The following is a 24,973-nucleotide window of genomic DNA, read 5'->3' as shown; positions in this document are numbered from 1 at the left end:
ATACAGAGGGCACTGTAAGTACATTTCCAGGCACAAAAGATGAATTGATAGTAGAGGGAACATGGTTGGGACGAAGAACATCTCAACAACCGTAGTGGCAACTTGAATGGAGAGAACGTTAACAGGGAGACTGAAAAGCAGAGAGAACAGTGTCATTCCATTCAACAATGAAAGTAAGCCCAGCATTCGGGTGTGATAGACAAAACAGTATCTTTTAGCTTTTATAGTTTAAAATACCTTTAGGACATATGGGTTATACTCAATTGTCCTAAAAGTTAGAAATCTCATGATTACCTAAACTGGCCTTAAACTCTAAATTCTAGAGTGTAAGTGGTTCTTAACCTGTGGGTCTCAAACTTTGGGGGTCACATATCAGCTCTTTGGCATACAGATATTTATATTACAATTCATAACAGCAGCAAAATGACAGCTGTGAAGTAGCAACAAAATAACTTTATGGCTGGGGATCACCACACGGGGGAATGTGTTAAAGTGTTAGGGAGGCTGAGAACCAGTGCTCTGGAACCTTCTGCATCGACCTTCTGACACTGATATTACAAGCACCACCACTGGCTTCTTCTTTTCCCCTCCTCCTCCTCCTCCTCCTCCTTTTTTTCTTTCCTGGAACTCACTCTGTAGCCCAGGCTGGTCTTGAACTCACAGAGATCCACCTGGCTCTGCCTCCCGAGTGCTGGGATTAAAGGCGTGCGCCGCCACCGCCCAGCCACTGGCTTTTTCCAATGGGCTTTTGAATATGTCAACGCATATGTAACTGGTATATAATTACTATTATCGTTATCGTTATGCTTGTGGACATCGAGGCCAGAGAGATTTGGGTACCATCACCTTCCCCACAAGGAACCATTAATGTGGATGAAATTAAGAGAACAGGAAGGAACCCGAGACTTTTTTGACAGCCGGAATTCGCTGGTGTCGGGTTGTTGGGGGAAACTTCTTCAGCGAGGTTGCAGTTTGAGTTGCTAACGGGAAGAGCATGTCATTCCCACATTCACTGGGGCGCGGGTGAGAACCGGATGGCGCGCGCGCAGCTCCCTCCCCGAGCCTGCAGGGGGCGCGGCGCCTCGCGCTCACGCGGCGCGGAGCCTCTCTAGCCAGGCTGGGACTCGGTGGCGGCGCCGGGCTGCACGTCCCGACACCTCTTCCCAGAGCAGGTGGGTTCGCCGCGGGGGAGGGGGCGCTGGGGTCTGCGGGACGGGCGGGCACTGCTGTCTCCGGGCGCGCTGTGTGCGTCGGCTCGGCCCGGCGTACCGAGGCTCCGGGGGTGGTGAGCGCCTTCTCCGCAGCACCAGCCGCAGGTCCTCTTTACACCCGGGGCTCCTTCGCTCGGGCCCGCTGGCAGCTTCCGGGAACCACCTGGGGGCGGGGCTGTGTGGGCGGGGTTCCGTGATTGACACCTCTCTCGGCAGACTGAACCGGCTACCTCTGGACCCCTCCCCTGCCCCCAACGCTGAGCCGACACCATGGTGAGACCCCTGAGTCCAGCCCCTCAGTCGCCCCTGCATGCCCACGCCCTCACCCCACGTGGCTGTCTCTGTGGGGCTTCTGCAAGTCTGCCTTCGCGAGGCAAAGTGCGTTCTTCTCCCCCTACCCATCCCTGTAGCATGGGCGCCTGAAGGTGAAGACGTCCGAAGAGCAGGCAGAAGCCAAAAGGCTAGAGCGGGAGCAGAAGCTGAAACTCTACCAGTCAGCCACTCAAGCTGTCTTCCAGAAGGTGGGGGCCCTCAGAGGTAGACCCAACCCCCAAGTAAAACACAGAGACCAAAAGCTTGACCCTGGAGTCAAAGTGCAGGGATCCAAATCTGAATGCTGTCTGTTGTTGCTGTGTTGCGTTGGGCGAGTCACAGAAACTCTTACTGTCTTCAGTTTGTGCAGCTGTAAAACGGAGCTAATAATTGTGCATCCTGCATAAGAGTTTGCAAAGATTAAGTGAGAAAATACCTGTGAGACGGTAGAAGGATTTGCAAAGTACCCAATAGCTGGGTGGGTCTGAGTTTATAATGTTTAGTCTAGAGCTGGGAAATCGCTGTGGTCTCCGACCCCGTAACCTGTCTTCTTAGCGGCAGGCTGGCGAGCTGGACGAGTCAGTGCTGGAACTGACGAGCCAGATTCTGGGAGCCAACCCTGATTTTGCTACCCTCTGGAATTGTCGCCGAGAAGTGCTCCAGCAGCTGGAAACCCAGAAGTAGGTAGTGGTTTTGGGGCCCTGCCCTGGTCCTGCTGGGCACAGAACCAGACGGGGAGCAGGGTAGCCAGGGGCATGGAGATAGGATGGTGGGGGGACCGGATGCAGGAAGGGAGGGAGAAGTTGCGGTTGGGGGTTGAAAGGCTCCGACCTGCCTTTCTCTTGTGGTACAGGTCCCCTGAAGAGTTGGATGCTCTTGTGAAGGCAGAGCTCGGCTTCCTCGAGAGCTGTCTGCGTGTGAACCCTAAGTCCTATGGCACCTGGCACCACCGCTGCTGGCTGCTAGGCCGCCTGCCTGAGCCCAATTGGGCCCGGGAGCTGGAACTGTGTGCTCGCTTCCTCGAAGTCGATGAGCGGAACTGTAAGCGTCCTCAGCCCTGCCCCCACATCCTCACGTGCCCCACATCCTGATACTGGGTCTTCATTAAGGCCCAGAGTCGGGAGGGATGTACAGGATCCAGCACCGACATCCACTGTGGTAGGGCAGAAAGGGATGGCAGGGCCAGATGCAGCCTTTGTGGTTTGCATCGAAGTATTTCTAGGGCTCACTGAGGGAATTCTGGGGGCTATCTGTGGAGTAGCTCCTCTTCGTTCTGCTTCTGAGATGGGTTCCCGCCCTCAACCCCTCTAGTTCATTGCTGGGACTATCGGCGGTTTGTAGCTGCTCAGGCTGCTGTAGCTCCTGCAGAGGAATTGGCCTTCACTGATAGCCTCATCACCCGGAACTTCTCCAACTATTCCTCCTGGCATTACCGCTCCTGCCTTCTGCCCCAGCTGCATCCTCAGCCAGACTCTGGCCCGCAGGGGCGCCTCCCTGAAAATGTGCTGCTGAGAGGTAAGTGGGCCTAGAACAATGGTTCTCAACCTCTGGGTCGAGACCCCCCCTGGGGGGGGGGAGGTCACAAGACCCTTTTGTGTGTGTGGGGGGTCACCTAAGACCTCCAGAAAACACAGACATTTACATGATGATTCTTAACAGTAGCCAAATTACACTTAATAAAGTAGCAGCGAAAATGATTTTATGGTTGTGGGGGGGGGGCGGTCAGCACAACATGAGGAACTGTATTAAAGGGTCGCAGCATTAGAAAGGTTGAGAACCACTGGCCTAGAGGATCCTGATAAGGATTCTGCAGCTCCACCCCAGTCCTGATGCCTGTCCAACCCTGTTCTGAGTGTGCCTCTCTGAGCTCCTTAGGGGTCTTTGGGTGTGTATATCACTCAGTTCCTGGCTTCAGGGAGCTCGGCTATCTGATGGGAAAATAAAACTGGCATGTGATTCCTGTGTAAGGCCAGGGTACAAGGGAAACTTGGGGCTGGAGAGACAGACACTGGGATGACTAGAATCCTACCTGCATGCTGACATAACCCCATGCCTCTCTGGTCCCCACAGAGCTGGAGCTGGTGCAGAATGCCTTCTTTACCGACCCCAATGATCAGAGTGCCTGGTTCTATCACCGCTGGCTCCTGGGTCGGGGTAAGCAGTGGGGCGGGGTCAGGATGTTTGAGGCTAAGAAGGAAGGGAAGATTGAAGGTGAGCCGAGGCTGTCTCTCTCCCAGCGGAACCCCAGGATGTTCTGCGCTGCCTGCACGTGAGCCGGGATGAGGCCTGTCTGTCCGTCTGCTTTTCTCGTCCCCTAATAGTGAGTCAAATGGTTTTCCTAAAAGCATCATGGGACTCTGAGTCTGAGGCTGTTAGAGCTAATGCGTCTCTCTTTGTCCCCCGTGGCAGGTGGGCTCCGGAATGGGGACCTTGCTCCTCATGGTGGATGAGGCACCTCTGAGAGTACAGTGGAGGACTCCAGATGGCAGGAACCGGCCCAGCCACGTCTGGGTATCCCACAGTTGGTGGGGCAGAGATGAGAGCTTGGAGCAGCACTAGGGTGGGACAATCAGAAGGGCAGCGAGGCCACACATTTCCTTGACCCGGTACCCCCAGCTCTGTGACCTGCCCGCCGCCTCTCTCAACGACCAGTTACCCCAGCACACGTTTCGTGTTATCTGGACAGCAAGTGACGCCCAGAAGGAGTGTGTGCTCTTTAAAGGTGATGCTGTCTAAAGCTCCTCGAGTTGTACCAGTTCCTCGGCCCCCCCCCCCCCCCACTGTCCTATCCTACCACCTGCCCTTGTCCTTAGGCCACCAGGAGTGTTGGTGCCGAGACTCAGCCACTGAGGAGCAGCTGTTCAGGTGACGAGAAGAGACCCATGCCCAGGGAGGGGCTCTGGACACCGGGCAGGAGGCCTGGGCCTGGGGGAGGGGGCTGGCAGCATGCCCTCCTAACCTGCCCACTCTCAGGTGTGAGCTATCGGTGGAAAAGTCCACAGTGCTACAGTCTGAGCTTGAATCCTGTAAGGAGCTACAGGAGCTGGAGCCTGAGAATAAATGTGAGGATGTCCCCTGAGCCAGCGCCCAAGAACCAACCACACTGAGAAAGCCTGTCCAGGGAACCTTCTGGAGGAGAGGGTCTCAGGAGACCGCAAAGATTTCTCTGCCCTCTCCCCAGGGTGCCTGCTGACCATCATCCTACTGATGCGGGCCCTGGACCCCCTCCTCTATGAGAAAGAGACGCTGCAATACTTCCACACCCTCAAAGCAAGTTGGGCCTGGGGAAACAGACCAGGGGACGCCCAGAGGGCGGTTGGAAGGCAGCTGACCCACATATCTCTGCTTCTTCCCCACCAGGCTGTGGACCCCATGAGAGCGGCCTACTTGGATGACCTGCGCAGCAAGTTCCTGCTGGAAAACAGTGTCCTCAGGATGGAGTACGCGGATGTGCGTGTAGTGTACCTGGCCCACAAGGTATGGGGCTCAGCACGTGCTCCTTCCCTAGGCCTCTCCCTGCTGCCTCCACCTTTATCACAGGTGCCTAACTAGATATTCCCTCCCTGCCAGGTTGAATCCATCACCTCTCTTTTGACCTATTCCTCTGCTAGGTCTTGCTTTTTTTTTTTTTTCAGTCAGTCAGTTCATCATCCTATATGTTCCCTGGTTCTGAATTCTGAGTCATCAGAGCTGTACTAGGGACATAGCTCATTGGTAGATCACTTGCCTAACATGTCCCGGGTTCAGTTCCTGCTACTGAAAAACAAAAAAATTTATAAGAAAAAAAAAAGGCCCTTCTGTTACCCGTGCTGTGTCTTCCCATACTTCTCACCCTGGATCAGGGCCCCCAAAACCTAAAACCTGAATAGTTTCTAGAGACTTCTGGAAGCCTTCCAGGCTCTACTTTTTCTGTTTCTAGCCCTTCCTAGTCATGAATGTTTGTTTTTGTTTGTTTGAGACAGGGTTTCTCTGTGCAGCCCTGGCTGTCCTGGAACTCTTTCTGTAGACCAGGCTGGCCTCGAACTCACTGGCCTCGATCCTCCTGCCTCTGCCTCCTGAATCTGGGTTTAAAGGCGTGCACCACCACCACCACCACCACCACACCACCACACCACCACCACCACACCACCACCATGCCACCGCCGGCCGCCGCCGCCGCCTGGCCTTCCTAGTCATCTTAACAAATCAGTTTTACCTCATCACTGCGGCCTGCCACAGGCCCGCTCCTACCTTTTCTATGTGCTGTAGGACATGCCACTATGCTGTCCCTTCCACGCGAGCTTTCCTCTCCTGTCCACTCCCACTAGCCACCCCCCACAGCCGCTGATCTGTCGCGTCTCTAACATAGCATGGGCTGTCTGCTTCTTACTTGCTGCTTGCCCTACGGACCACACAGCAGGTGGCTGAAGATCTCCTGGCTCCTGCTGAGTTGTTCACCCCTCCCCCCCACTCCCAGGATCTGACAGTGCTCTGCCATCTAGAACAACTGCTCTTGGTCACTCATCTTGACCTGTCACATAATCGTCTCCGAGCCCTGCCCCCAGCCCTGGGTGCTCTGCGCTGCCTTCAGGTAAAGTGCTCGTCCTCCCTTGCCATCTGGGGTGGCCCTTTTCCTCTTTCTCCACTCAGAAGCTTGCCTGTGTCACAGCAGTGTCTGGGACCTCCTGGCCCCTGCAGGTAACCGCTTTCCCAGCCCGCTCTACCACCCAGCCTGGCCCTTTGGGCTTTTCACACACCTAAGCCGGTCACTCTGGGCTCCTCCATGCCCTGTGCCAGTCTCAGGCTGCCTGTCTGACTTCCTGCCTCCTCAATTCCCTGCTCCCCAGGTGCTGCAGGCCAGTGATAACGCCCTAGAGTCCTTGGATGGCGTGGCTAACCTTCCCCGGCTACAGGAGCTGTTGCTATGCAATAACCGTATCCTTCTGTCTATTTTGCAGACAGCTCAGAGGGTGAGGAGCAGGCCACAGAGGGACAAACCGCAGACACAGACAGGGTCATCTCAAGGCAGGGCAGGAACCAGGGCTTGGGCAGGGTGAGCTGAGGGGAGATGATAGCCTGGGACTGTCAGGGGTTGTTATTAGCTTTTGCTCTGGGCTTCTGTGAAGTATGACTTTCTCAAGCCAAGGTTCACAGATAGGAGCCTGTAGGATCCTCACAGACCACATAGTAGTCTAGGAATCAGGAAGTTCCGTATGGTTTAAAAATCATGAGCTCTGGTTCCTCTAGAAAATGGGAGGTTAGAGCTCCTCTGGCCTGCGTTTCCACTTCTAAGCCCTTACGAATAGTAAGCGCCACGTGACAGCCATCCTCATCCCCTGGTATCCCACAAGGACCTGCTTCCCACAACCCCCTTTTTAGCCAGCCGTTAACACTCTCTGCTAAGAGCTTTGTTTTCTCCGGGAACACGAGTAAGAGACCATCAAACGTGCTTCCAAGCAGCAGCCTCCAGTTTTGGGGGTGTCTGGTAGCAGACCACGGGACAGGGTAGAACTACCAAGCTTTCCTTGACTCTCGTGCCCAAGGCCTCCATCAGCCCGCAGCACTTCAGCCTCTTGCCTCTTGCCCCAGGCTGGTCCTCCTCAACCTCCAGGGCAACTCACTGTGCCAGGAAGGGGGCATCTTGGAGCGTTTGACCGAAATGCTGCCCTCTGTTAGCAGTATTCTCACATAGGCGGCCCCGCCCTCGCCCTCACCTTTAACTTATTGGGACTGAATAAAGAATGGAGAGGCCCCTCTAGGCTGCCAGGCTCCATTACTGCCACTTCCTCCCTTACTACCACCGTGTACCTGAGAGAAGGGAGGGAAGGACCGTGGGGTGTGGCTCTGCTCCCGTCATACTCTGCCTATTGCGGAGAGCCAGAACCTCAGTGTTACAGCTGAAGTCAGAACCAGAACTGGATTGGCACCTGGCCAATCCTCCAGGTTTGGGGCTGGGATAGGAGTTGGGATCAGGTTTTGGTTTGGGCTGAGCTTCAGAACAGCTGGAAGAGGTGGTGGAAACTTCTCCCGTGACTCCTGCGGCTTTCAGACTCTCTGCCCCGACTCATTTTGAGTAGGCTCAGAGCCTCAGTTTCCAGAAAGAATGTTTCAGGGCACCTTGCCCCACCCCATTAAAATCACATTATTGGTCCCTGTGAATTACATTCTGTGGTTGAAAGGCCCTTGGGAATACCTGATCCCGTCTATCTGATCCTCACATGCTCTCAGGGATGAGAGATTCGAACATGTGAACTGAAAAGAAACATTCCAGCTTCCCCCAGGTTACTGAGCTGTGTGCTGAAGCCAGACACTAAATACCCTGCTTTAGTGGTTTAGCTTCTTTTTTTGTTTCTGTGTTAATACAAAATGATTAAACAGAGGCCTGGCCATGGTATTAAGATGGGATTCTATTCCTGAGGTGAGCACACTGCTCCACACACTGTTGTGGCTTTAAAAGCTGCAGGGTACAATCAGGTTAGGGCACTGAGCCCAACCTGGCTTAGTGGGGAGAGAGGATGATTGATGAAGAGTTTGGCGAACCAGGCATTTTCTTGGTTCTTTGGGACATGCTGGGGCTCATGTGTGCTCACATACCCTGCCCTTGACGCCCTGCTTCTCCTGGTATCCAGAGTGATACTCAAAACAGTCTCACAGCGAAGCCCTTTGGCTGACCTGTCACATACCAGCCTTGAATTTTGATTTCCACCGGTGTATACTGGGGGTGTTGGAAGTGGTGTAAAAACCTCTGCTAGGTTCCAGGGCTTGCCAGCTCAACAGGGAAAAACCCACACGATGCTTGGTCTATTGGCCCTCCTTTGTAATCCCAGCTAAAACTGGGAGGCTAAAACAGGAAGATTGCTGTGAGTTCAAGATCTGCCTGGGGGCTCTATGTGAAACCGTTTCAAAAAAAAAAAAAAAAAGGCCGCTGGGTGGTGATGGCACAGGTCTGTAATCCCAGCTCTCGGGAGGCAGAGGCAGGTAGATCTCTGTGAGTTCGAGGCCAGCCTGGTCTACAGAGGGAGTTCCAGGACAGCCTCCAAAGCTACAGAGAAACCCTGTCTCAAAACAAAAACAAAAAAGGGGGTGGGCAGCATAAGTGGAGGAGACCTTGGAGCGTCTACTCCCGAGAGATCTCTGCCCAGGATGCTTTCCAAAGCCATTGTTGCTGCATCTGCTCCTGGGTCTCTTGACAACCCTGTTTTTACTGTCCGATGGTTGGTGGCCTGTCGGTAGAGCTGGAATACAGTGGGATAGAGTAAGAGGTTCTGGCCCGGGATGCCAAGGACCGGACCCAAGCAGAGTCTCCCTACAGATGCCTGGCCTCTCTTTGCCTTGGGGTGGTCTTAATGACATCTGACATTTTCTCCCAGAGCCTGAGCTCAAGTCAGGAAGTACAGAAGGTAGATTCCTGGAGCCGGTTGGTCAGGATAACCAGGAATTCCAGACTAGAATTGAGGGGAAATGCTCACCTCCAGCTGCCAAGATGCTCTCAGTGAAAGAAGGGGATACCACGTAGCCAAGAGAGGACACCCTGCCCACTCAGACCTAAACTTCCTAGCTGGGAAGGGGAAACAAGAATGTTCCTCTTTTAACCACCTTAATCTCAAACTTAGGAGACGGAAGAAACTAGGGGACAGCTTACTCATTCTGGGGGCTGTGGAGCAGCTGGGAGGAGAGACGGATGGGGTGCAATATGCTTTGGGATGTGAGAAGATCTGGTAGAGCTGGCTGGTCAGGGACTGGCAGGTGGAGCCAGTTTGAGGGCCTGACTGCTGATGTCATCTGTCTGCACCCTGGGGTACTGGGATGGATCTTGCTGGTAAAAATGAGTTCCAGGCTCAGGGACCAGTTCCAGAAGGCCAAACCTGGTGGATACTACAAGAGAGCTTGGCAGCGGGAGCCTAAGTAAGTAAGCGTCTCCAGCTTGGAAATAAATCTGCCCTGCAGGGCTGAGTGGGAGAGGATCCCTCTTCACTATTGCTCTCTGAACACGCAGTGTGGCAAGATTTTCACCTCAGCCCCAGATCTGACAGGACTTGACCCGACCCCTCTGCTCCTTAGCATAATCTCAGTTCCTAGAAAGGAGAAAGTCCCGCCCCTGCTTGGGGACAGCCCCCAGAGACTGGCCTCTTGACCGAGGACGAGGGTTGAAGCAACTACACTACCCCTTTTCCCAGAGCCTCAGCCCCGCCCACCTTCCCCTCATAAACCACCTAGCCGGCCCGCCCTACACCTTCCACTCCAGTGGCTGCGTCTAGCCTGTTGGTCCCGTCCCATACGCCTGACCTGCTCCACCCCGGCCCGGGACCCAGTGGTGCCATCACCAACACCGCTGCCAGGTGAGAGGCTCCAGTGTCCACCCCAGGGCTGAGCTGCTGCAGGTCGTGGCTGTTGGGACACACAGCCCAGGCTCAGAAAAGAACGCTCTTCAGGGGTACCTGCTGTGGGCTGAGACCCGGCTTTCGTGGGGCCACTCTCTGCTTATTCCTGCTGTACCCTCTCCACAGCTCTGCCTGAAGTTTGCCCTGACGTGAGGAATGTGGGGGACCCTGCTCCCAAGCCACTTACCTGTCTTTATGGGGAGAACTCTGTTAAATGGCCCTGAACTGGACCTCTAAACTGAGAAGGCAGGAGGTGGAGGGACCAGTACAGTGTTTGGGGCTTGGGGTAGGGACAGGTGTACACTTAGGGAACAGTGCATTTCCTCAGATGGATCCTCAAGGGATTCTCCACTGGACATTGTTTTTGGATGTGATTGGGGAGTGTTTATAGCAAGGTGAAGAGGTTTTTTTCTCTGCAGTATGGGGTGTTTCTTTCTGCAGTATGGGGCATCTCGGGGTTAGAATAAGATTATCTCGGTCACCTATCTGGTACTGAATCAATTTCTCTGAATAGAGTTTCTGGATGGGTAGGATGGGCATCCTGGGCCCAGAGATCTGAGTGGGTTAGAGCATCCCCTGCCTTTTCTTCATAGGCACAATGGAAGGTCCTCGCTCAGACGTGGGCCGCTGGGGTGGGAACCCCTGGCAACCCCCTACCACGCCATCGCCAGAGCCGGAGCCAGAGCCAGACAGACGCTCGCGTTCCCGCCGAGGAGGAGGAGGCCGCTCCTTCTGGGCTCGCTGCTGCAGCTGTTGCTCGTGCGGGAACAGAGCTGATGATGACTGGGGGCCTGAACCTTCTGGCTCCAGAAGCCGAGGGTCCAGCTCTCGGGGTGGCCGGAGACCCGAGTCTCGGGGCAGCGCTGTGAACGCAGCTGGAGATGGCATCATCCGAGGTGAGGCTGCCCACCTTAGCGGAGAGGCGAACAGCCTTGATAGGGTCTAAGATTTATCCTGGCATCTCTAGGGGGCTAAAAGACTTCTGGGGGGAAGGTCCGGGCTCCCTGTGGACTCTTCACTGACCCAGGATTGTGGCTTTACAGAGGGAATGCTGGTTGTGACTGGCGTGGATCTGCTGTGCTCACGCTCAGACCAGAACCGCCGAGAGCACCACACGGATGAGTTTGAGTATGATGAGCTGATTGTGCGCCGAGGGCAGCCTTTCCACATGGTCCTCATCCTGAACCGAGAATATGAGTCCTCTGATCGCATTGCCCTGGAGCTGCTCATCGGTGAGTGGGGCCTGGAAGGAGAGGGGTGCAGGCCCTGGACTTGGAGGAAGAGCAGCTGTTAGGTGAGAGAGGTCTTTAAGCTCCTCCCTGGCACTCCTCACCTCTGCCAGAAGAGGCAGGTGCAAGATTCTTAGTGTTCCCCTAGTGGTGAAACCAGGGAGGCGTTGGCATGCGGCTCTTTGTGCTGGCCTGTGTCTTGCAGCCTTGGTGGCTCTGTGCGCCCTTCTTTCTGGGTCTTGCTTGTTCGTCCCCTCTCCCCATGTGTCTGTCTCTCTGCCTCCCCATGCCATGGCCCAAGGCAGGTGCCTCCCTCACCATGTTGCTGGGTGACCGTTGACTGCCCAGGCTGGTGATTATACAGCTGCTGGGGGCGGGTGACTCTTCTTACCCTCTGATTACAGCCCAGCCATGCACACCCCAGCCTCTAATTTCCCAGGTACCCCTACCACCTCCAGAAAGGCTCTGGGCTCTAGAAGCTGTGACCCCAGGGAGCAGGCCACACTACCCTTTGGTATCTGGAGTGTTCTTCCCTATGGGGCAAAAGAACTCCAACTTAATTTTCCTTCAGTCCAATGGAACAGCAAGGAAGTCAATAGGTGACAGCGGCCCCAGTCTCCTTCCCTACTTGAGTTCATTGTCAGGGGAACAGGTTTGGGATGTTGGACTGGGGCTCTGCCCTGACACGCAGGAGAGCATGGGGCGGCCACCATGCTGCTCTGAGGAGATTGTCACAGGCTGGTGTGGTAACCCCACTTAGGGACACACAAATTGGCTCATAGACATTTTGGGTGGGGCTGAAGGAAGTCTTAGTGTCTCCCATTTCCAGAGCAGCTCTCTCTCTCTCTACCTGAATGCTGATCTTGTTCCTCTAGGAAACAGTCCTGAGGTGGGCAAGGGTACCCACGTGATCATCCCAGTAGGCAAGGGGGGCAGCGATGGCTGGAAAGCCCAAGTGACCAAGGCCAGTGGACATAACCTCAACCTACGCGTCCATACCTCCCCTAATGCCATCATCGGCAAATTTCAGTTCACTGTCCGCACACGCTCAGAAGCTGGAGAGTTCCAGTTGCCCTTCGACCCTCGCAATGAGATCTACATTCTCTTCAACCCCTGGTGTCCAGGTAAACCAGCTGGGGGCAAGAGCAGGGGCCAAGTCGGTCAGGGCTTCCTTCCCTGGGATCCAGGTGGGTGCCTGAACATCTGGTCATAGGAAAAGACTCACATACCCCAGGAGAGGAGATGGAGGCCCCCTGTAGAAAAGAGACCCACCTCACTTCTGATGAAGGGCCCTGGCCACAGCCATCCTTCCTTAGAGGGAGCGAGCAGTCCTATCAGGCTAGAAGAATCCCCATCCCACTTTCTTCTGTGGACATGAGTTCTGCAGACCTGGCTAAGGGGAAGGCAGGGCCCATGCAGAAAATGGATAGCATTTGCTATGTGCTTTTTGGGGGTACAGAGGACTTAGTGTACGTGGACCATGAGGACTGGCGGCAAGAATATGTGCTTAACGAGTCTGGACGAATCTACTATGGAACAGAGGCACAGATTGGTGAACGGACCTGGAATTATGGCCAGGTACGGCTGGGCTGGTTCTTGTGCACTCAAGGGAGATGGAAGTGACTGAGTAGGATGCTAGCCTATGGCTTGAGCATCACTTTGTGGGGCTGTGGTCATCTCTGCCCTTGTCCCTTCCAGTTTGATCACGGGGTGCTGGATGCCTGTCTGTACATCCTGGATCGGAGAGGGATGCCCTATGGAGGTCGTGGGGACCCAGTCAGCGTCTGCCGGGTCATCTCTGCCATGGTGAGCACCCTTGTGTCTTCCTGCCCTGCCCTTTATGGATTTGCCATCCCTGTCCCTACAGAGAGTGTTGAGGGAAAGGGGTTTCATTCCCCGCCCCCCCCCCCCCTAACCCCCCCCCCCCCCCGCCTATAACCCACCCCATCTTTCATGCGTTCTGTTCCAGCTCCTTTGGAATGTGGAGCCAAACCCCAAACTTGGCACACCCAGTATTCACATTCCAGTGTTACAGAAAGGGGTGTGGGGGGCAGGTGTGTTGGAGGAGGGGTGGGTGGGGTTTAGGTTGATGTCTAGTTCCTGAGGTTGTAGGGTTAGGGGCTGGGGAATCCAGAAGATCCTGAGCACCTCCCCAAACCCAGCCACACCCTGTCTTTTCCTGGGCAGGTGAACTCCCTGGATGACAATGGAGTCCTGATTGGGAACTGGACTGGCGATTACTCTCGAGGCACCAACCCCTCAGCGTGGGTGGGCAGCGTGGAGATCCTGCTTAGCTACCTACGTACCGGCTATTCTGTGCCCTATGGCCAATGCTGGGTCTTTGCTGGTGTTACCACCACAGGTAGTAGAGGGAATGGGTCAGGAATAGCCCAGTCTGTGTAGGGAGGGAAGGGTTCCATTTCTGCCCAGCCCAGCTGTGGCTACAGGATAGGGTGCCACTAAGGGTGGATGATAGAATGGCCTTAATTATCATTAATTAGTGTTAACAACCGAGAGAGGCCTAAGGGAGAGAAAGAAGAAGCAATGGCCAGGGCCTGAGCCAAGCAGGTGGCTCTGTAACCCAAACTGCTTTGCAACCCACCTGGGTCTTCTGACCCCTAACCCTGGTGGTCCCTCTTCCTTCTTGCTGATGCCACACCTGCAGCTAAGCTCTGCCCCAGCCCTTAACCCTGCTCCTCCACAGTGCTGCGATGCCTGGGCTTTGCCACCCGAACTGTCACCAACTTCAACTCTGCCCATGACACAGACACATCCCTCACTATGGACATCTACTTTGATGAAAACATGAAGCCACTAGAGCATTTGAACCATGATTCTGTTTGGTGAGCACAGGGTGAGGGGTGGCCTGCCTGCCACTTGTCCTAAAGATGACCTGAAGCTTGACGTGGAGCCGTGTTAGGGATGGGAGCTGGGGGAACCCGAATGGGAAACTGAGGCCCAGAGTTCCCTCCACACCCCTCTAGGAACTTCCATGTATGGAATGACTGCTGGATGAAGAGGCCAGACCTGCCCTCAGGCTTCGATGGGTGGCAGGTTGTGGATGCCACACCCCAGGAGACCAGCAGTGGTAAGGCAGGCCTCGCCCGGCCCCTCTCCTGATACCTCCTCAAATTCCTGAGTGTTAACCCAGCACATGGCTGGAGAGCCAAATCCTTTAACTCTACAGCGGTCAACTGAACCACCTTGCAGCCATTAGTTTATTTTCTCCTTTATTTAGCTACTTGACTTAATTTTATTTTTAAAGTTAATTTTATTTTATAGTTATAATGATTAATATACTCAGTTTAAAGATTAAAAAAAGATTCAAGAATATTCAGTAAGAGGTTTCCTTCCCCCTGAAAAGCCAATTATTCTTACTTGCTTTTTAACTTACATATTCCAGATATAATTAATTAAAGGACACACACATATGTATACACATACACACACACACACACACACACACACACACACACACGAAGAAAAGATTATAAGTAATAAATCTGTACATGGAAGGAGAAAACAGAATAGAATTGAATAACATAAGATGTAAAAGTTATTTATTTCTATTTTGGAGGATTCCAACCCCAAAACTTGATCATCAAAACAGATCCATCAGAATTTCCAAGGATGGGTGTATCTCTTTCTTCCCAGTTCTGGTTTTGAACCTGGGGCCTTGGCATGCTCAGGAAGTCTCTACTACTGAGCTGCACCCTGTGTTTTTCTATTTCAAAAATTCCCTTGGTGATTTTTTTTTTTTTTTTTTTTTTGGTTTTTCAAGACAGGGTTTCTCTGTGTAGCTTTGCACCTTTCCTGGATCTCTAGACCAGGCTGGCCTTGAACTCACAAAGATCCACCTGCCTCTGCCTCCCGAGTGCTGGGATTAAAGGCATGCACCACCACCGCCCGGCCCCTTGGTGATTCTTAAGGCCATCCATCCTTGGGAACCATTCTGTGCCAATGGGCCACGTAGTACATGGTGACTCTTGGAGGTAGAATAACTTATCTGGGTCCCCAGAAGAATGAACCCTGGTTCTTCTTCCCTTTGTTCCCCTGCTCACTGCATTTGTGCACAGTATACAGAAATCAGGACTCAGACAGGTTCAAAGGACATACCTCTGTATCCCTGCCATGACCTGGGGTGCGATGACCTGTCAGCTGCTTATCTCTCCTCTGTACCTACATACACGTCTCCATAGAAGTAAGACCTGATGTCTACTCTGCCCTCACACAGCCTTCTCTCCTCTGGCTTTGGGTCTACCTCCAGGTAACTTGGCCTGTCCCACCAGCTGCCTCCTCCTCACCTCCACCTTCCTAGAGTAGGTAGCCTTGGCCTAACTTCCTGTCTTCTTCCGGCTACTCCCCAGATCACTCCCTGTCAATCATCTATGTACAAAGGGTCCTAGGTTGCATAACCCCGCAATGCTTGCAGTGTATTGGAGGACTTGATCTCTGGTCCAGCTCTAAGAAGTAATGGGTAATGGTGTCAGGCCAGGGCTCTGAGCCGGATGGCCATGACCTAAGTCTATCAGTTACTTCTTAGATGAGTGATATTGGCAAGGAAGCATCTCATACCTTCGTGTGTTGGGTTCTTTAAAGAACACTGTGTGTGTGTGTGTGTGTGTGTGTGCCACTGGGTGAATGGAAGCTTTTCCCAGCTGTCTATAAGATGCTGGCAGCTACCTCACTGGCTGAGCCTGTTTCCCCATCTGAAAAAGGAGGCCAGAGCGTTAGGTGTTCAGGTGATTCCTTCCTGTTGGATAGCCCTCACTTCCTGTTTACGCTTTCTGTCCCAGCCAGCCTATTCCAGCCGGCTCATCCTCTCCCTGAAGCCCACCTGAGTATCCTAAGGACAGTCAGTCTCTTCTTTCCCACCATCCTTCTCACTCTGCAGTAAAGAGGTCAGAGTGTGCTGCGCAGCTGCGCTGTTTCTGAAGTAGTGATGGTGGTATCACAGCCAACCAGAACCCCCGTGGGCCCTGAACTGATTGGGATGAAAGATTGGGGGAGATGAACTCTGAGAATCGTGGACAGAGCAGCCAGCCAGTGCAGAGAGTGGGCTGACAGTGGGCATGTCAGGCTGTCTACTCTTAGCCCGGCTACCCACAGGCCCCTCCCACTCCCACCCTGCCCTCTGGGCCTCCTTAGACCCATCACCTGCCTCACTTCCCAGGCATCTTCTGCTGTGGCCCCTGCTCCGTGGAGTCCATCAAGAACGGCTTAGTCTACATGAAGTATGACACACCCTTCATTTTTGCCGAGGTGAGGGCTGGGCTCCAGGTGCCTCCTCCAGCAAACAGTCTGAGGCAACCAGAGCCCTGGCTTTAGTCCTGACTTCCCCGCTGACTGACTAGCTGTGTGACCTTGGGCAAGTCACTCATTCTAGAGTCTTAGTTTCCTCAACCGTAAAAAGGAGATAATAATGGCTGCCTTGCTTCCTGTACTCAGGATCAAAAGAGATAATGGATATGGGGCTGCTTCCTTGGTTGTAAAGCCAGCGAGTAAGCGTAAGGGAAAACTGTTATTAATGCCAAAATGGGCTGCAGGGAGCCTCCTAGACCGGCTTCCTCCCTGCTCTCCGACTATGGCTGGTTCGGTTTAGAAACGCTCCCAGCTGGGCCCTGCCTGCAGCTCCTGGGGTTGAGGGAAGAGGGCCTGCCTTCCAGGCCCACTCAGTCCTGCTGTTCTTTGCTCTCCCACAGGTGAATAGTGACAAGGTGTACTGGCAGCGGCAGGATGATGGCAGCTTCAAGATCGTGTACGTGGAGGAAAAAGCCATCGGCACACTCATTGTCACAAAGGCAATCAGCTCCAACATGCGAGAGGACATCACCCACACCTATAAGCACCCAGAAGGTAACACTCTCCCTGCCCAGCCAGCTCCAGGCTGAGGGTTCCTGCAGAGCATTGGCTTACCCCAGCAATGGCTTAAACTCACCTTTGACCTCAACCCCCAGGCTCAGAAGCAGAGCGGAGAGCTGTCGAGAAGGCTGCTGCCCATGGCAGCAAACCCAATGTGTATGCCACCCGGGACTCTGCTGAGGATGTGGCCATGCAGGTGGAGGCCCAGGATGCTGTGATGGGGCAGGATCTGACAGTCTCTGTGGTGCTGACCAATCGTGGCAGTAGCCGCCGCACTGTGAAGCTACACCTCTACCTCTCTGTCACCTACTACACCGGTGTCACTGGGTCTACCTTCAAGGAGACCAAGAAGGAAGTGGCACTGGCCCCAGGAGCCTGTAAGTGCTCCCTCCCCAGCCCTGCCCCTAGATGGTGCTCCCTCCACAGCCCTGCCCCTAGATGGTGCTCCCTCCACAGCCATGCCCCTAGATGGTGCTCCCTCCACAGCCATGCCCCTAGATGGTGCTCCTCCTCTCCAGCCCTACCCCTCGATGATACCCCCTCCCTAGCCCTGTTCCTAGATGATGCTCCCTCCCCAACCCTGTCCCTAGATGGTACTCCCTCTCTAGGCCTGTCCCTAGAGGGTGCTCCCTCCCCAACCCTGTCCCTAGATGGTGCTCCCTCCCCAGCCATGTCCCTAGATAGTGCTCCCTCCCTAGCCCTGTCCCTGTATGGGGCTCCCCCACTAGCCCTGCCCCTAGATGTTCAAGCACCTTGGCTTTGGACATGGAGGCCCTGTAGCACAGGGAGGTACATCTGGGGATTTTCTTCCCAGCGGACTCTGTGACCATGCCTGTGGCCTACAAGGAATACAGGCCCCACCTTGTGGACCAGGGAGCAATGTTGCTCAATGTCTCAGGCCATGTCAAGGAGAGTGGGCAGGTGCTAGCCAAGCAGCACACCTTCCGTTTGCGTACCCCAGACCTGTCTCTTACGGTGAGTGTGGCTTTCTGGTACCCCTTGAATAGAGAGCAGGAGCCTGAGGCTAAGGAGAATCGTGGGCAGGGGGAGAGCACTAAGCCTGAAACAAGATCCCCTGATGAGCCTTCTAGGAGAAGATTAAGGACCAGACCCAGGCCTTAGTCTCCTCATCTGTAAAATGGGTTCTCAGGCCTGATTCTGTGGCTGCCTCACGTGGTAGAATCGATATGAGTTTCCCCTCTGGTTTTTGAGGTGGTTTCTCTCAGGGACAGAAATTTAGGACTTGGAGAGATTTCAATTCTAACATGTTTTTCCTTTGGGTGCGAAGTATGGGCCCTCCCTACATGTCTGGCCAGGGTCTCTGATAAGGGGCGGGTTTCTGTTTCCCTCAGTTACTGGGAGCAGCAGTAGTTGGCCAGGAATGTGAAGTACAGATCGTGTTCCAGAACCCCCTGCCTGTCACCCTCACCAACGTTGTCTTCCGGCTTGAAGGTTCTGGGTTACAGAGACCCAAGGTCCTCAACGTTGGGTGAGTCAGATTCTCTAACTGTGGCCATCTTCCCTTCCTCCCAGGCTGCCCTGAGCCTCAGTTCTGCTTCTCCTTTTGGCCAGGACCCCACAGAGTAGCTTGAGGCCAGCGGGCAATCTCTGGCAACTCAGGCCAACTCAGCCCATCCCCTGCTCAAGACCTGCTAAGTGCCTCGTGTTGCACTCTGTCCCTGCCCTACCTCAACTAATTAGGGAGCTGAAGCTCACATGGGAACCATTAGTAGCCCATCCCTAGCGTTTGCCAAATATGCAAGTGTTGACCGTGCACTTTCAGGAATGTTATCTCATTTGGAGATCACGCAGGTCCTTTAAAGTACATTAGAGACCACGGTATAATTAAAAAGGAGAGTTGTGATCTCTAAAGTTCAAGTCCCTGCTCCCCTGCTCTTGACTAGGTCCCCTTGGCCAGGTGTCTTCATTGGTCTAGGCCTGTATGGGCTCACCTGCACAGTGACAATATCAAAAGCCCCTGGGCTATTTAGTCCAGCATGTGGTATAGTTAGTCTCCACTACTAGGCAGTTTTGGATTGTTGCCCTCATTACCCCATGGGGAAGCTTCACAGCTCCTAAGGGCAGGCTCTGTTTCCCCTTCAGTGGCACAAACGACCCAGACAATTAGCATGCTGCATGGTCTGTGCCACGAGGACCGAGGCTCGTCTCAGAGGGAGCTGAGCCCTGGCTCTCAGGCCCTCAGCCAGCCTGGATCTGATCTCTGTCTGGTGAGGCTCAGGGCCCAGTGAGGGCACAGGGCACTCATGTTCCTGTGCCCGTTGCTGTTACCTGGCACAGACACTGCAGCCCACCCCTCTGAGGAAAAGCATGGAGGGCAGGAGAAGGCCGAGGACCTTCTAAGCCAGCTTTCTTCTGACAGGAGTGGGCGTCCTGTTCTAAGAGGGGCTATGAGAGGGCCTAGGTAGAGCGCACCTAGCCTGCCTTTCCCTCATACCTTATGCTGGTAGCCACGGTTTCTGTTATCAGGTTGAAGATGGAGTTCATTGTCTTATGCTTTGGCCTAGCCTAGAGCTCAGGGGCTTTGCTATCACAAAGTAGACCCTACAAGGGTCTCTGGCAGCTCAGATGACAGAGGGTAAGATGTGTCCTGGGACATCACTCAGCTGCATTCACACCACAATGGCGTCTCTTGCCTTAGGCTCCCTTGAGGCATACACCCTTGCCAGGTTCACCAAGACTCTTGGCTGCTCCCACTAGAAGGACAGAGCCACAGTGTTAGGTGCTAGGAGAGCTAGCCTTTCTTGTGTGCAGGGCTTGAATGGTATCCTGGCCCCACCCTCTCAATCAAGGTCTCCATTGCAAGACTGGGTGATGCCTGGTCTGTCAGCCTTCCTTGAACACTCTGCTGCTCCTTGATTGCTATGATCCTAGAGCAGAGAGCCTCCAGGACACTTGGTAGCCTCAAGGGGACATATCAGATTCCAAGATGGGTGTCACTTTGCCTCTCCTGTACACATCAAAGACTGTGGTATGGGACCCAATTATACCACAAGGTGTGCCAGCCTGGTGACTGGCCACTTAATAAACATTCCAGGACTCACTCCTCCAGTTGACTGTGTCACCAGGGAGGCTGGAAGTTCTTGGGAATTTCCCCCAGAACCGGAATCACACTCTCTCTAAACCTTTGGCCGGTGTCCATTCTGGAAGGGTAGGTTTGACTTTAGGGAAAAGGCTGGAGCAATTTAGAGTTAAAATAAATTACCAAGGAAAACAAACAAGTGGACAATAATGTCAGCATCATTTAGAAATTATGCATACCACAAGGGAGACATAGGTGTGTGTACCTGCCTGTTAGGGATGGAGGGCATGGAGGAGGAGAGAGAACTCTGGGATGTCTGAGGCGGAGGAAAGTTTCAGTACCAACCAGCAGTTGAGGGACATCCCAGCTTTTATAGCTGACTTGCTCTCAGCTTAAACTCAAAAACAGGGGAATGACAAGGGCCTCACCTGGGCTGTAAGGATAGTCTAGGGAAGATTCTGACATTCCTACCTGGCAGCTGGCTAGCAGGGTCTTCTTTTGGGACTGGGGAGATAATGTTAGTGGTTGTAATCTAAAGGTTAATTTCTGAAATATTACAACTCAATTATAGTAGACTTTCGAAGAATACCATAAGGTTAAGTAACCTTTCACCTTCCGTCTATAGAGAAATGGGAAAAAACTAAGAACACAAATATATTGCCAGGGCTGGAGAGATGGCTCAGTGGTTAAGAGCACTGACTGTTCTTCCAGAGGTCCTGAGTTCAATTCCCAGCAAACCACATGGTGGCTCACAACTACCTATAATGAGATCTGGTGCCCTCTTCTGGCCTGCAGGGACACATGCAAGCAGAACACTGTATACATAATAAATAAATAAATCTTTAAAACAAAACAAATATCTAGCCAGTCAAAGCATAACCTGTGGAATTATAGATTCATTTTTTACTTCCTGTCATGACACCCACCCACCCACCTCATCTCACTCATTCTGTCTCATGAACCAGCAAGTGAGGACACCGGTCCAGGGAAACCTCAGAAGCAGCCTCCACACTAAGTGCTTCAACCCGAGGGACCCTCGCCTTCAGAATTAGAGAGCTGGCTCATTCCCTTGGGGTCTAGTGACCAAAACGGGGACCCCAAGGCAAGCTTGGGTTGGAATGGTAATCAGGCATGAACTGACTCCATATAAATGAGCCATGATCATATTTAAAATTCAGTGTGTCAGGTGGGATGATAAATACCTGTAATTGCAGTACTTGAGAGGCAGGGCTTCAAGGGTTCAAAATTCAAGACCAGCCTCAGCCACATAGTGAATCTGAGACTAGTCTGGGCTACATGAGACCCTTTCTAAAAAAAAAAAAATCCAGTAAGTACAAGAATGTGTAGGTTGAAGGAAGAGCCCAGAAAACAAGACTCATTTCCTTGGGGACAGGGAGTACTCAGGGGAGCCCTTGCTGAGGCAGTGGTGTGAGCCAGGACTTGGAGAAAGAGTAGGGATGAAGTGGGCAGAGCTAGGCGCTCCGGGCAGGCATGGTCAACACCGCAGAACATGATGACGGTGAGTTTGGGAGAGATACGCCATGGGGCTGGTCCAGAGGAGCAATGGTGGGTGACGCAGCTGTGCCAGGGTGGGAGCTGAGTCAGAATGAGCCTGTATGTCAGGTTAGGGAGTTGACTTCTCTGTCAGTCAGGAAGCCCAACCCTTGAGGGATTTAGTTCACTTCCCGATGATTAGTGGACTGAAGAAAGGCAAGATGACCAGTGAGTCTGGTGAAATCCTGATCTCCAGAGGTGTTCTGGGAATGTCTTTTCAGAGCCCTATGAGGAGAGGAGGTAACTGGGTTTGGGCCACACACATATACACACAGAGAAATATGAGAACCTGTCATCTTAAAAGTGTCAGTTGTCCATGCTTGGAATGACATCTTCCCTGGATGCCATCCTTCTGTTAATTCGGTACCCAAAGCTCTCCTCTCTCTGTGAGGACAGCTGTGGCCCAATTCTTTAGCTTGCTGCTACTCTGGAAAAACTGAAAGCATTTGGGATCCCTGCTGGGCCTCCACATCTTGCTCTAAAGTGCCCTTGGCCTTGAAACCCTGGTAAGATGGGGTGGCTTAGAGCAGGGGCAGCGGGGGATGAAAGCAGTCGAGGCCTCTGCCTGTGGAGAGCCTCAGCAGTCCCTGTCCAGGTGGGAGCAGGAATGGAGGAGGCCAGGTGCTGGCAGCTGGGTGTGGAGGTGGCCTGGGGTGGAGGCTCTGTCGGGGTTGTGGGTGTAGATTCCAGCTGAACCCAGGAACGCCTGGATGGCTCCGCCTCTCGCTCTTTGCTTCCTGGCCACTCTGGGTCAGTCTTTGCTCTTGACTTTACCCTGAGTTACTCAAGGCTCATTGATACTGTTTCTGTCTACAGGGACATCGGGGGTAATGAGACGGTCACGTTGCGCCAGACATTTGTGCCTGTGCGACCAGGCCCCCGCCAGCTCATTGCCAGCCTGGACAGCCCACAGCTCTCCCAAGTACATGGTGTCATCCAAGTGGACGTGGCCCCAGCCTCTGGAGGTGGAGTTTTCTCAGATGCTGGAGGTGATAGTCGCTTGGAGGAAAGCATACCCATGGCATCTCGAGGTGGAGCTTAGCCCCAGGCAGGAGCAATGAGACTGGAATCAAATGAAAAAGGACATTGCCCCAACATGGGGGACCACCACAAAGTAGCTCCCCAGGCTCAGGCAGGAAGGCTGGGCACCTGGGGAGGCAGTGGATCTTCACCTGTGCTGATAATAAACTGTTTTTTTTTTTTAAAAGGAAGATGCTATTTAGTATACCTACCTGTCAGTCTAGGCCAAGAAGTATGGAGTCACACTGTGCCGGAGATTATGTGGCATTTTTTGAAGCCCTGGTTCAAAATTGTGGCCGGAAGGTAATAGTGCCATGTCAGCCACCCTTGAGATAAAGCTTGCTTAGTGTCATGGCCACCACACCTAGCCCAAACTGTATTTTCAAATATTCTTGAATAAATTGGGCCTGAGAGCACAGGCCTGTGATCCCAGTTACTTGGGAATTAGGAGGATCTAAAGTTTAAGAGCTGACTGAGTGACAGCGTGAGTTCAAGGTCAGCCTAGGGAACTTAGGGAGGCCCTGTCTCAAAATCAAAAGTGAAAAGAGCCCTGGTAATATAGCTCAGGAATGTGGGCACAGTATTTGCCTGGTATGCTTAAAACCCCTGTACTAGAAAAACAAACAAACAAACAAACAAACAAAAAAACTTAATTGTTTATAGAAGTGATTATGTTAATTGTTAAAAGTTAATAAATAACAGGGCCAGCAGGGTGGGTGAAGATGCTGTTATCAAGACTGACGACCTAAGTTCCATCCCAGGACCCACTGGGTAGAAGGAGGGAGCCCATTCCAGTTCCCACAAGTTATCCTCTGACCCCCACATATGCACCACATGGCAGCATTCAGAAGCCTAAGGCAGGAGAATCGTGAGCTTGAGCTACACATCAAGATCCTACCTCAAAAAAGCACACAAGCAGCCAAGCATGATGCCACCGGTTCAATCCCAGTACTTCAGGAGACAGAGGCAGGTAGATTTCTGAGGCCAGCCTGGTCTACATAGTAAGTTGCAGAGCAGCAAGAGATACATAGTGGAAACCCTGTCTCAAAAACAAACAAAAGCAACCTCCCTCCATTAAAAAGGAGGAGGAGGAGGAGGAGGAGGAGGAGGAGGAGGAGGAGGAGGAGGAGGAGGAGGAGGAGGAGGAGGAGGAGGAGGAGGAGGAGGAAGAAAGGGGATAGTCTTGCTCCCAAGCCACTTTCAGGTTCTCTTGCATCTCAGTGGCTGCAGCCTCCTCTGCCCAGCCACGGGGTGCTGGGTAAGTGACTCAAAGCTCCCCTGAAATGCCACTTCTCATCCAGCTCTACCTTCCTACACAATCTTAACCGTTCTCTGAGTTTAAGGACCACTAGCTCTTCAACTTGCTTCTCTGCTGTCTTCTTCTACCTCTTGCAGATGTCTGGGGGACACTCAGGTGTGGCTCCCTCCATTACACCCTCCTGCAGCCCACTCCTATCTTGGTAAATGACAGCTCTGCTTTCCCCAGATCCTTGCACTTGAAGTAGTGAAGTTGCTCCTTTTTTTGTTTGTTTGTTTGGTTTTTTGTTTGTTGTTGTTTGTTTTGTTTTTCGAGACAGGGTTTCTCTGTGTAGTTTTGGTGCCTTTCCTGGAACTCACTCTAGACCAGACTGGCCTCGAACTCACAGAGATCCACCTGCCTCTGCCTCCTGTGTGCTGGGATCAAAGGCGTGCGCCACCGCCATCTGGCCTCTTGATTCTTTCCATTCTTCTGTGACCCACAGGCAGTCTGTGGGCGAGTCTGATGGTTCTGTCTTTTCCATGTGTATGCCCAGGAGCTGGCTGTTCCCACTTCATCCTTTCCCTGCATCATTGCCTGGAGTTTCCTGGCTATTCTCCCCACTTGGCCCTTCTTTACCCCTCACTCAGGCACCCCCAGAATGCGGTGGATGATCACATTAACCCTCTGCTCAAATCCGGGCTAAGCCAGAGTTTATGACTTGTTACTTTGTTTTGTTTGTTTGTTTCTGACACAGGGTTTCTCTGTGTAGTTTTGGAGCCTGCCCTGGATCTCACTCTGGAGACCAGGCTGGTCTCGAACTCACAGAGATCCGCCTGCCTCTGCCTCCCGAGTGCTGGGATTAAAGGCGTGCGCCACCGCCGCCCGGAGACTTGCTACTTCGTCTCCTCTAGTCTCAGTCCTTGTCTGGCCTTCACCTTTGGGCTTTCTCGGTTATGCTTCTGTTTCAGGGACTCTGTGTGACTTCCTGGAGAAGCCCTTCACCAGGGGCCGCACAGTACATATCTAATTCTTTGCATGACTGGCTTGTTAGCAAATTCTCTTTCCCAATCTGCCCATCAGAGTCCAGGTTTCAAACTTGCAATCCTCCTGCCCCAGATCCCTGTAAGTGCTATATTAAAAGCTCA

At 53.1% G+C, this 24,973-nt stretch overlaps 2 protein-coding genes across 3 annotated transcripts; both read left to right on the top strand.

Annotated features, from left to right (window-relative positions):
• The first annotated feature begins 1,106 nt into the window (after nt 1-1,106).
• On the top strand, nt 1,107-7,268 carry Rabggta (Rab geranylgeranyltransferase subunit alpha). 2 transcript variants are annotated; one of them, XM_036199170.1, is made up of 17 exons: nt 1,107-1,172; nt 1,428-1,484; nt 1,622-1,732; nt 2,079-2,203; nt 2,377-2,564; nt 2,835-3,038; nt 3,594-3,677; nt 3,761-3,843; nt 3,933-4,034; nt 4,140-4,245; nt 4,337-4,388; nt 4,497-4,585; nt 4,705-4,793; nt 4,884-5,000; nt 5,980-6,093; nt 6,350-6,437; nt 7,046-7,268. In XM_036199170.1, the coding sequence occupies exons 2-17, from the start codon at nt 1,482-1,484 to the stop codon at nt 7,192-7,194; spliced, it is 1,704 nt and encodes a 567-aa protein (XP_036055063.1). In that variant the 5' UTR covers nt 1,107-1,172; nt 1,428-1,481; the 3' UTR covers nt 7,195-7,268. The 2 variants fall into 2 exon arrangements, with proteins under 2 accessions (XP_036055063.1, XP_036055064.1); XM_036199171.1 differs by lacking the exon at nt 1,107-1,172 and having other exon boundaries at nt 1,241-1,484.
• A 2,063-nt stretch (nt 7,269-9,331) lies between these two features.
• Tgm1 (transglutaminase 1) lies at nt 9,332-23,647 on the top strand. Its single transcript, XM_036199442.1, has 14 exons — nt 9,332-10,779; nt 10,927-11,115; nt 11,988-12,236; nt 12,572-12,690; nt 12,811-12,918; nt 13,300-13,474; nt 13,817-13,955; nt 14,097-14,200; nt 16,286-16,374; nt 16,815-16,968; nt 17,070-17,351; nt 17,789-17,949; nt 18,327-18,463; nt 22,385-23,647. The coding sequence occupies exons 1-14, from the start codon at nt 10,482-10,484 to the stop codon at nt 22,608-22,610; spliced, it is 2,430 nt and encodes an 809-aa protein (XP_036055335.1). The 5' UTR covers nt 9,332-10,481; the 3' UTR covers nt 22,611-23,647.
• Nucleotides 23,648-24,973: the final 1,326 nt, after the last annotated feature.

This window comes from Onychomys torridus, chromosome 9 (genome assembly GCF_903995425.1).
Source record: "Onychomys torridus chromosome 9, mOncTor1.1, whole genome shotgun sequence".
In the NCBI taxonomy this organism is placed as follows: domain Eukaryota; kingdom Metazoa; phylum Chordata; class Mammalia; order Rodentia; family Cricetidae; genus Onychomys; species Onychomys torridus.
Note: the sequence above shows the minus strand (reverse complement) of the source record. Positions and strands in the feature narration are given on the sequence as shown.